At 42.0% G+C, this 12,233-nt stretch overlaps 1 protein-coding gene across 1 annotated transcript in view; it reads right to left on the bottom strand.

Moving 5' to 3' along the window:
• FBXL7 (F-box and leucine rich repeat protein 7) overlaps positions 1 to 4,989 on the bottom strand; it is a 421,683-nt gene extending 416,694 nt beyond the window's left edge. The window contains exon 1 of the mRNA XM_012475257.2: positions 4,457 to 4,989. Within this exon, the coding sequence (XP_012330680.1) occupies positions 4,457 to 4,493 (37 nt within the window). The 5' untranslated portion in view covers positions 4,494 to 4,989. The remainder of the gene's footprint in view (positions 1 to 4,456) is intronic.
• Positions 4,990 to 12,233: the final 7,244 nt, after the last annotated feature.

Genomic DNA, 12,233 nt, shown 5'->3' with positions numbered 1-12,233 from the left:
CCTTTCAAGAAAGATTAGCTGTCATTGTTATTATAATTTCAAGATATGTTTCCTGAGACAGCGATGGACTTGTGAAGATTTACGCTCTCAAACAACTGGCTCTCCTCATATCTGACAGCACCAGTCAGTGCTGAGATGGTGAAAGAAACTCTGCCCCTGGTAGAGCAGCAGAGTTACCAAGGATCTCCCCTCTTCCCTATGGTCTCTCATCAGCCCCAATTCAACAATATCCTGGGCTTTGCAAAGAAGCTGTCAACAGTGCAAGGGCTACTGCCTCTGACCTGCTGAAGCAGAATAAACAAAACATTGAAACCACCGAGTAAGTGATGGTGAGGCTCAGAAACCTTAGAAGGCAGCAGCTTCCCTCTTCTACTTGAACAGAGATTTGACTTAACTGGAGTCAAGGCTAATGGTTCTAACGACTTTGAAGCACCCCAATTTATTCTCCAGATTTCTACACATGGACTTGCACTTTATGAAAGAAGATACATACACACACACACACACACATACACACACAGCCCTCCATAAAAGAATTTACCAAACCATACTAATCACATAGACATTAGCTTTATCCCTGGAGTAAAATCCAAGTCTCTCTAATAGAATAGATGAGGCTGCAAATTAGAACGATAACCTGAATATTCACTAAAGATTTGGGAAAACAAAACACTTTGGAAACACCCATTATCAATCCATACATACTTTTGATCTATGGGAAAAAGCAAGGATTTCAGGACTGGTTGAGTTAGAGGAGGTTGGAGTTTGTGAGGATGATGGAGATGAGAGATCAAAAAGGATGACAAAAAAGGGAGGAGTATTGACGGATTTCTTGGTAAGAATAGTCTTAACTTCCCTGTTAGTTATGTCTTCTCAAAGTTAATCTCTATGACTTTGAGCAAAATGAAATGAATGACTACACATTCAAGGAACAGATGACAACAATCAATGTCAATAAGAAATTTCTCTCTTCACTCTAGAGAACAAACACCCCTGGAGTTTATGCTGTAATTAAATTTTTTTTTCCAAGTCAATGCTCTGTACTCTACCCAGTAAGTTCTCTGAACTTTAACATGCCTGTGATAAATGGAGAAGTTTTGCATTTTTGACAAGCTCCCAGGTGATGTGGATAGTTCTAGTCCTTGGAATACACTGAGTTGGAAGCTGCTGCCCCATTACACCTGCTAAGGTAAGCCTCGTGAATAATTGTTTTTAAAGAAAAGATATTTTCCAAGAGCAGGAGAAAATGAGATTACCAAGAGAATACTCATGTTTTAAAAGTTCTAATAATTCAACAGTATTTGTAATATTCAACAAATATTTGCATAGCAAGGTCAACTGCCATTAATAAGTAAAATATACTTAAGTTGCAGATTTTTGAAACATATAAAAACACTAATATTTTATAGCCGAGTAATCTGTTAAAAGAAAAACTTCAGCTGAATTAAATGTAAAGGAATTTAACTGAGCAATGAACAATTGGTGAATCAGGCAGCCCCCAGAATCACAGTAGATTCAGAGAGACTCCAGCAGAGCCACATGGTGGAAGAAGATTTACAGACAAAAAAAAAAGGAAAATGACATACAGAAATCAGAAGTGAGGTACAGGAACAGCTGGATTGGTTACAGGTTGGCGGTTGTCTTATTTGAACAAAGTTTGAACACTCAGCAGTGTATGAGTGGTTGAATTACAGCTGCTGGGATTGGCCAAGACGCAGCTATTGGGTTTTTTTGTTTGTTTATTTTGTTTTGGTTTTTGAGATCGAGTCTCGCTCTGTTGCCCAGGCTGGAGTGCAGCGGCGTGATCTCTGCTCACTGCAACCTCCACCTCCCAGGTTCAAGCGATTCTTGTGCCTCAGCCTCCCGAGTAGCTGGGATTACAGGCACTCGCCACTACACATGGATAATTTTTGTATTTTTAGGAGAGACGGGGTTTCACCATGTTGGCCAGGCTGGTCTTGAACTCCTGACCTCAACTAATCCACCCGCCTCAGCCTCCCAAAGTGGTGGGATTATAGGCGTGAGCCACTGCACCCAACCTCAGCTATTGTTACAGGTGCATACTCCTAAATCAGGTTTTCAATCTTGTCTATTAAGTTAGGCTGCAGTTCATCCACAAGGACTCAAATACAGAAGTACAGAGTCCTTCTCAACCCATATTTAGTTTGCTTTAATATATCTCTCACTGTTATTTTATTGGTATGCACTCATGGATAATTTCCTCCTTATGTTCGAGATATACCATAAAGAAAATGCACTAACTCTATAAAACTGTGTTCATTTTCAGTCGTCTTTGATAATAAAGATACTCTGTCTAGGGGTTGCTTTTACTTTCTTTGAAATGTAACATTTTAATTAAGAAAGATGGTACGGACACACCTGAGCCCAGCAGGCTATTTGCATAGATTTTACGATGGAATAACAAAGTTGACCATAACCCATTACACATACTATAACCCTACTTAGGAAAAGCCACAGTATAGCCGGGGGTTAGAGAAGAAAAAAGAAGGTCATGTTACTTCTATTTCTCTCTGTTTTCCTCACCTGTAGCAAAGGAATCTCGATGCATTTGAAGAGAGTTGATGAAAACTAAACACAGTGTGTACCTCTAGACAAAACTCACGGTTATCTTGTAAAGCCTCCTATTGGTCCTCTTGAATCAGCTGAGCACAAGAAGTTTTTCCTATAAAAAGTCCACAGTGCATCTAAATCTGATCCCAGTAAAATTGCACTTCAGCTGAAGTGAAAATGCAGAGGTAGCATTTAAGGATAACAGCTGGAGAACATTAGTTCCCTGTCTCTCCTTTTCTCTCCCAAGGGTTGAAAATTCTGCTGTTCAGACAGGAAGTCGTCATATACCACACACTGCACAATACGAGAATGCTGGGATATAAGAACAAGTTGCAGAGGATTAGAAAAGACTACGGGGTGGGGGTGGGGGGGCGCAGGGGACTGTTCAAGAAAGAACTCATAGCAGTGATTCTATATACATCTTGGGCTGTCTTTTTCCCCGAGTGTTCAACTAGCATACACCCAGAGTTGACAAGCACATGCTACAATTATGTCCTGAAAGCTTTTTAATAATTCAGAGTAAGAAGGCTTGATCACTTATATTTCTGCACATTTTTATAATATTAACTCTAAGACGTTTTGGGGAATGTCCCAGATTCTCCAATAATCTTTTCTGGCATACTTTCACATTTGCTAACTAAAAAGTCAGCCTTTAAGTTTAAAAAAAAAATTGTCAAAAAAACCTCATATCACTGCCTAAGACAAGGAAATATACATATATAGATACACACACACACACATATATGGAAGTCAAAACATGATGATCTCCAAGAAGGATGACTTAAACAAAAGGTTTTTGCGGATATGGTTTTTGTAGGGTGGGTTTCTACGGTAATTTCACAAAGCTGCTGAGAAACAAGGAGAGACACCCACATTCCGTGGCTACAGCTCAAAGTTTCGAACAGGATGATAAGAGTTTCCTCCAGGCCACAGGCTGAATAGCTAGCCTGCATTCCTACCAGTCTGCAAGCGCTGGCCCCTCCTTTGTAACTAACTGTCCTCTCGGGGTGGGCTGTAAAACAGACCCAGTCTCTTCCACTCCTCTCCAGCCAAGCCCACTAGACACAAACCTTCTTAACTTTTGAACTGCAGAAAATGCCTTTGCCTTATGCATATCAGGGGCTAGCTGTTAATTGGGATACCACGCTAGGGTTTTATGCAGAGTGGGAGGAGGGAGGAGAGGGGAGGGAGAAGCCAACCCAGACATCCATCATCCTTTTAGGAGTAGGTGGAGTTTAAAGTTTCCCCAACTTCCAAGTTCCCACTTGACAGGCAATATTTCTGTGCAATTTCCAGCCCCACGTAACAGATGGTCCTTTGCCCGTCTCGAGCCCCGAAAGAGACCAGACAAAGCCCCCAGCCACTCCACGCCTCGCAGAACTGATAGGTGCTTAGTTTCACGAAGCTGTCAGAGCAGGGGGCAGCGAGCAAAGAATGGAAACTTAACTTCTTCTTCCAGAAGTTTTTCCTGCTACAGTAGAGTCCGGGGGCTGGAGCACAAAGGCCCGAGAAAGTTTTCACGGAGTTATTTTTCAAAAACGTCTTCCGCCATCTGCCAAACCATCATCTCCTAAACCCCAGATGCCCAAGGAAGGAAGGTTGAGGCACATGTGCTCGGAAACACAGCAGAGACGCAACTTGAGCCTTCCCAAAGACAAACTGGGAAGTTGCTTAAAGAGACCCCCACGTTGGAAAAGCATCCTCTGGGCGCCTGACCTACTCATTGGTCACTCAGTGCCAAAGGCGAAGGTGGCGACCCAGACAGGGTGCCAAAGCGGGGTGCATCACCGCCGCGGGGAGAACCTCCCTTCCCAGCCCGGAGGGCGAGGGAAAGGGGAGGAGGAGGGACGCAATCCGGGAGCCTGAGGACGGGCGGCCCACTCACCCTCACTGCCGTACTGTTTGCCATTGTTCGCGCCCATCCTGTCGCCGTCATGCCCGCCGTCTCCCGGGACACTCCATCGTTGCGGCGCACCTTCTGCGCGCTCGGCCCGAGGAAAGCCCGCCCGACGGGACCGTTAGCTGCACATCCCCCCACGCTCCGGGGCCGACCTCCGGCTCGGGGAGGTCCCCGCACTCCAGTGGGAGGGGGCGCTCCGTCCCCTTCTGGCACCCGTGCTGGCTCCAGGCGGGGCCAGGCACAGCCGCAGCACTTAGAATCCGCGCTGGGGGCCCGTGGGCGCAGCCCCGCGCTCAGCCCGCGTCCCGGGACCGCCCAGAGGCTCACCGCGTCGCCGCCGCGGGGTCCCCATCCGCCCGCCCCGATTCCCTCTGGTGGGCGCTGAGCCAGGCGGACGCCGGGGCTCCCAGGCTCGGCCGCGTCCTTCGGGTGCCCCTGCGCGCCCGCGGCTTCCCCGGGGAGGGCGCGGCGGCCACTTGTTGCGGGTGCCCGGAGCGAGCGAAGACTGTCGGCCCGGCGCAGCTCGCCCGCGGGCCGGACTTTTGTTAGCGCCAGGCGCCTCCTCTCGCCGCCCAGCGTCAATCACAGCAGGAGCCCCGGGGAGGAAGGCCGGCCCGGAGATGCGCGGCCTTTTAAAGGGGCAGCGCGCCTTTTCGGGGCTCCGGCTCCCGGCCCCAGCCTGGCACCGGCTCTGCGCGCCACCCGCGAGGCCTTCGGAGCGAAGCAACGTCCCTCTGGCTCTGTTTTACTGTTGTTTTTTTTTTTATAGGGTTGGCCCCCAGTCTGTAAGATGAACTTCCAGGCGTCGTTGGGAATCCCTTGGGTTTACCTGCAAGTACCGCCCATTTTAAGTGCGTGGGGATTTAAAATAAACACGCATCCGTGTCTGATTCGGACACCTTTCAGGTGTATGCGTTGGCATTCTCCTGTGACTTCCCTGTTTGGAGACTGGGGCGGAGAATGGAGGACAGAGGGAGGGAAAACTTGAGGCGACTTAGCAGGGAATCGGTCCCAGGAGAGCCAGATTTTCCCTGCCCCGCCCCGGTGAAGGAGGTTTCCTGGCTCAGAATGTTTAACAGCTTCAGAGCCAGGAAGTGTATTTTCTCCTCGTTTCTGTGATTTTTTTTCTTGTGGTTGGTGTTATCCTTTGTTTAAAACACTACAACTTCTTTTGGAAATTTATTTGGCACTTGTAGAGCTTTAAAATGGCCCTTCGATGTTCTCTGCATTAAACAGAAAAAGGAAATTCTCCTTAATGTTTTATTCTCCTTTCATGTAAATACCTAGAATTTTATAACATTACATCCTAATAAAAGACCGGGGCACTCACTGTGCAGATTTCTTTGTAGTGAGGCAAGCACACAGCACAGTTTTTCCTTATAGATGTTAGGTGTTGCAAAATAAGTTAAATGTATATATTGATGCATATATACATAAATATGTGTATATAGATAGATATACATATATAGATATATGCATATGATGCATGAATACAGAAACAGGCGTTTTGTAATTACGTATTTCATAAAAGGCTTGTGACCACATGCAGAAATTGTGATTTGACTTCTTATAGATTCAATTTGGGTAATTTCCTTTATTTGCTACAATTTTCTTTTGTAATAATAGGATAAAACATCATGTTTCAATATTTTTAAATCTAGATATCATGTATTGAAAGAAAAAATAATAATTTAATCTATTTTCAAGAATGGGATCAAATGTTTCATATTCCACTGTCCCTGTCCAAAGAGATGAAAGACTGTATATTAATTCATCTTTTAATATCTAGAATCCAACACACTGTCTGGCCAATATGTGCTTCCTAAATGTCTGTCGAACTATATCTAAAACCTGTGTCAGAGCCCTAAAGAAGGTGGAGATATCAAAAATTTGGAAGAGTAAGTGGGTTATCTCAGATTCTACCTAAAAGCATAAATCCAATCGAGAAAGGAGCTGACATCTACTTTATCTTCACGCAAACGCGGTTTTCTGCTCACCTGGTCCGTATTAGTTTTCTGCAGCTTATAACACAATTCCTGAAACTGGGTAATTTGTAAAGAAAAGAAATTGTTTTTTTGGAGGCGGAAAGATCCAAGGTGAAGGGGCACATCTGGCGGGAGCCTTCCTGCTGGTGAACGCAGCACGGGCATCACAGGGTGAGGTGGCTGAGCCGGTAGCTCAGGTCTCTCCTCCTCTTCTTCTAAAGCCACCAGCCCCACTCCAATGATAACCCATAAATCCACTAACCCATTAATCCATTAATCTACGAATGGATTCATCCATTTGGGAGGCAGAGCCCTCATGACCCAATCACCTCTTAAAGGTCCCACCTCTCAAAATTGTCACAGTGGGGATTAGATTTCAACATGAGTTTTGGGGAGGACAAATATTCAAACTATAGCATGGTCTTTGTGATTTTCTGTCACCATGCAGGGAACTTCCCCTGGATCTGACCATTTCAGAGGTGTATTTGAAGATAAACCAGCTGTAAAGTAGTAGAACAAAGGAAGCTCTTCTTGTTGTTTGATGTACAGTTGACAACTTGCCTTATTTCCCTGATGGTCTCCGTCCCTCCTTTGAAATGTACAACTCGGAAAACGGACAGCAAAAACTGAGGCTTGAAGAGATGAATGTCTAGAGTCACGTAGGTGGTAAGTGCCAGATGCATTCAGTTTCTCAGTTCCTCTCCTCCCCATGCCACTGCCTCTCTGGACCCGGCCATTGTTCAACTGGGAGTCACTGTCCTCCCTTTTCGGTTGGGTCTTTTTTCAGAGTCTTTAGTATCAAACTAAAGCTAACGGTGAAAAGTAAATTATGGTGACCAACTACATGGATCTTTGTTGAAATTAAATTCTGTAAATCTTTTTCAAAGCTTTATTGCCTACTCTAATGGGAAACAGAGATAACCCACTTTGGGAAATTTCAGTTTAAAACAAAATAGAAAAAATACTTGATTTTTTAAAACATACTTCTGATCATAGAAATTGATAAAAATACATGTTGCCCTATTCACTATAAGAGCCAAACACAATTAAGTAAAAGAAAATCACTATTCCAGCTAAAAATATAGGCCTCTTCACGTTTATATATTTTAATTTTGAAAATTAAGATATTATACCAATGTCTTAACCCAAAATTCCAAGCTCTTTACCTAGCTTCCAAACCCAATCTTCAACTTTCAAGATAGTTTGGCAAGCACCTTGAGACACGGGTGGTATGTTTTTCACCAGTGTTCCCAATACCCACACAGCTGCCAACACAAAGTACTCACTCAGTAAACACTAGCAGAATGAGTGAATGTTGAACAAAGAAATGATGTGACTTGAATGTTATTCTACCTTCTCTATCATTGCCTTTTCAAAGAGGCCACAATCACTGGAAAGATTTTTTTTAATAAACATTCAAATTTACCTAAAAACTGAATAAGAATATACTAGGTATCTATTGTTTTTTCCACCCAGGACCTTTTCCTGTAAGGAAGTCTGGTAACACCAGCTCCTGTACTTTGGGAAACTGTTTCATCCAAATTTCAACCATGGGCTTCCTGTGAAAGCTTGTCAATCGTGTTATTGGTGGTAAACTTCCTGAACCAGTAAGGACAGGGCTGACCCAGTCCAACACTCACCCCCACCTGCCTGTGAAGACGGTAACAAGTGCTTCTCTGCTTCCCTGTTAGCGGGTGTCAGGGGAGGCCTGGTGGAGAGTCAGGAGTTTCACCATCACTCAAGGGTAGCAGTGCCATTCCCACTGCACTGTCAGTGGAGAGCACGTGGGGAATTGGAACTCTCACAGTGGACATCCAGCAGTAAGGAAGAACCCTTTCATGTCAGGGAACAACAGAGATCAAGGGGGAATCTGGGGTTTTACCTCCACCTGGCAATTACAAGGTGACCTTCCTCCTTTCATTGGCAGAACAGTATCAGAGAAAAACAGTTAACAACTTTCAATAAGATCCAGAGTCTACTAACATAATATACAAGTGTCCAGCCTTGAATTAGAAGTCACACATTATACCAAGAACCAGGAAGATTTCAAATTGAATAAAAAAGATAATAAATGCCAACACCAAGATGACAGAGATGTTAGAATTCTCTGACAAAGATTTTGCAGCAGCTATGAAAAATACAGCAAGCGTGGTATGAGCATTCATTCTACGAGTAAATTACACACATGCTTACAACAAATGAAAAGACAGAAAGCTTCAGCAAAGAAATAGAAGATATGAACAAGAACCAAATGGGTACTTCAGAGCTGAAAAATGGAACTGAAATAAAACGCTCAGCGAATGGGCTGAATATCAGAATGGAAGAGACATATGAACAAATCATTAAATTGGAGGATAAATCAATAGATATTATCCTATCTGAACAAGGAGAAAATAGACTGAAAAACATGAATAGAGCCTCAGGGACATGTGGAACTATAGTAAAAGAGCTAACATTTGTGTCATCAGAATTTCAGAAAGAGGGAAGATCTGAAAATGTACTTGAAGAAATACTGGCTAACAACTTCCCAAATTCTTAAAATAAGAAAATTATAAAAGTGGAGAAAGATTAGTGATTCTCAGGGGTTAATTTGGAGGCTAGAGGAAAATGGGTGTTGTTATAAAAGGACAACATGAGATATCTTTGTGATGGAAATGTTCTGTGTCATGTATCAATGTCAATCGCCTGATCCTGATGTTGCACTACAGTTTTGCAAGATGTTACCTTTGGAGGAAATGGGTAACTGCATTATTTTTTACAAGTGCATGTGAAATCTACAATTATCTCAAAAAGTTTCATTTGAAGAAAGAAACGTCTTTCTCTCCATTAGAACTATTTCTACATATTCTTTTTCTGCTATCATTTGCTGTACCTCCCATTTGCTCTTCACACACATACATTCACCTGGGAAAACAAACGTCTTCAGGAGAACTGATTTCTTAGTGTACAGCCTATCTACAGCCAGGTCTGTTGAGCACTGCATGATTTAGGCGAAGTAGTCAGCCAAAACTGGTGCCTATTCAAAACCTTGAACCTTGAGCTACCAGAGTTTCATATGCCATTGAACAAAGGAACTGGCCATTTGCTAAATAGCTCCCATTTACTTTGCAGTGTGTGAACCTGACAGAGAGAGAGAGAGAGAAACATAGAGGTAGAAAAGTCTAAGGTTCAATTGATAGTCACATTTTCATTTCTATTTTTTAGTGACTAACTCAGTGGCCTTTATGCTACTTTAATAAATATGTCAACACTCTGAGTAATAGGAATGTGTTTTCTTCCAGTAGTAGTCTTTTTTAAGAATATTGATTTCAAAAGCCCACTTGATTTATAACACATTAGGCCCCCTTTTTCTCTGGGGGTGGAGCCGTCGAGGTTCAAGTTAATGTTCTGCGCTTGGTGCTGGTGACAGACAGGCTGTCAGAGCGCATTAATAAAGCCGTAATCCCAGGAGCCAATCAGGGCGCCTCTTCTGTTCGTCTGGTCCCGTTGGCTGCCAGGCGCACGCAGGAGCACATCATTAACCACAAGCTTCCTTGGGGATGCTGTAGACAAAATAAACTCTCCCGTGAAACACATCTTGGGAAACATTCAAAGCTGGAATCCCTGGCTTAACAAAAGTACAAAAAATTAAGAAGAAATATTGGTTTGTAAAAGGAGAAAATGAACCAGACCATTGTATGATAAGAGCTTCTGCTTTTAACTTTTTCACATTTATTTTGACTTTTTTCTCTCTTGAGTACACTTGGTTGCCTTCAAAAATCTGAATCACCTGCTTATCTTTAGTTATTTTTTTATTTCAGAGTATGGTTGATTTGCATATTGTTACTGCAATTAAAGTGGAAAGTAGCAACCCAGTTTTAGACTAGAGTTGTGTTTAAATGCATGCATGTATCATCTAAAAGAAGAAATGCTGTTTTTAATCAATACAGATTTATTATCAAATGCAAAGTTGAATTCTTGGCAAAATTAATATTTATTTCAAACAAAAAAATGAAGGTATAAATTATTATGTCCCCCATACCACTGATTCTATATGTTATTAATTAATATGTAAAATTAAAGGAGAAGAAAAAAATGGAGTAATTTTATTTTATTATCACCTCTGTACTGTTTTGAATTAAGCACTTTCCATCTCATTTGATGCCACAACTTTATCAGGCAGCACTTCTACACTCCATTTTTTGGATGAGGATATCAAAGCTCAGAGAAGTTGAGTAAATTGCATAATGATACACAGCAAGATTGAAAGCAGGTCTGTTGTTAAAGCTTCTGATATTTCTCACTGCTTTCTAACACCAATATCATGCCTTCATATACTACCCTGGTTTTGGACCAAGCCCAATTTTCAGTGGAGAGTGTATGTATTTAATAGAAAGTGAAACGTCTTTTGACATCTGTGAAATTGAACTAGATTTCAAAACAAATATTTATTATACAGCATAAATCTTAATTATTATCATAATGATGTATGGCTAGATATTTAATTTAAACATTTTAATAAGTATAGCACAAATAGATAAAGTAGCAGGATGGGTGCATATATAAATATATAAACACATGTTGTGCTTAGAGCACAGCAAACATGAGATAGATGACAGATTAGATAGATGATAGATAGATAGCAAACCTGAGATAGGTAATTAGATAGATGGTAAACATGAGATAGACAGATAGAAACATAGACAGAAAGAAAGAACAAATATCTAAGCTTTTCAAAATTTTATCTCCTCACAAAAGTTTCCTTTCAAGCTTTGGGAAAAAGGTAACCATTTGCTCCACTTTCAAGTATTGCAACAGACATACCCTTTCCAAACAGTTAGTTGCACATTGGCCATGATTCTACATTTAACACATAATTCCATATTTTTTATTACCCCTCCTTTATCAGGCAATTATCCTTTATCAGAGAATAAACCACCCAGTATCTCATAATAGCCCAAATCAACATCACAAAATTTATGTACTTAGCTCAGAGCATAATAGCATGTATTCAGATTTGTAGTATGCTTAACTATCTGGATTCTTAGAACACAACAAATTAGAAGTAAGGCATCAGGAGTCTTGCTCAAGATATCTGAGAAGCTATAAGAAGATCCTGCTGGTTGCCTAATAGGGAGAGGGATGAGAAAAATCTCTACAAGGATGATGGAAAATCTGCGTAAACATAAACAAGAAACAAATGAGAAGTCTGGGGTGATGTAAGTATGAGTTATTGCCTGTATTAGTCTGTTCTCATACTGCTATAAAGAAATATCTGCGACTGGGTAATATATAAAGAAATGAGGTTTAATTGGCTCACAGTTCCACAGGCTGTACAGGAAGCATGACTGGGGAGGCCTCAAGAAACTTACAATCATGGCAGAAGGTGAAGAAGAAGCAAGAACATCTTCACATGGTCAGAGCAGGAGGAAGAGGGGGTTGCCGGGAGGTGCCACATGCTTTTGAATGAACAGATTTCATGAGAACTCTATCATGAAAACAGCACTAGGGGGATGATGATAAACCATTAGAAATGACTCCCATGATCCAATCACCTCCCACCCAGGCCCCAACTCCAGCACTGGGGATTACATTTTGATATGAGATTTGGCTGTGGACACAGATCCAAACCATATCATTTGCTTACCTGGGGTAAAGTCAACTCCTGTAACAGAAAAACCTCCAAACTTTAGTGACCTGGCTTAACACAATAGAAATTTATTCCTGGCTCATAAAATAGTCCAAACACATGCTATTAGTTCATTAGAGGTTATTATCCACACAGTAATTCAGGGACC

This window comes from Aotus nancymaae, unplaced genomic scaffold (assembly GCF_030222135.1).
Source record: "Aotus nancymaae isolate 86718 unplaced genomic scaffold, 86718_ANA_hifiasm-v0.15.2.pri h1tg000014l, whole genome shotgun sequence".
Classification (NCBI taxonomy): Eukaryota; Metazoa; Chordata; class Mammalia; order Primates; family Aotidae; genus Aotus; species Aotus nancymaae.
The sequence above is the reverse complement of the archived record's forward strand: the minus strand, read 5'-3'. Positions and strand labels throughout refer to the sequence as shown.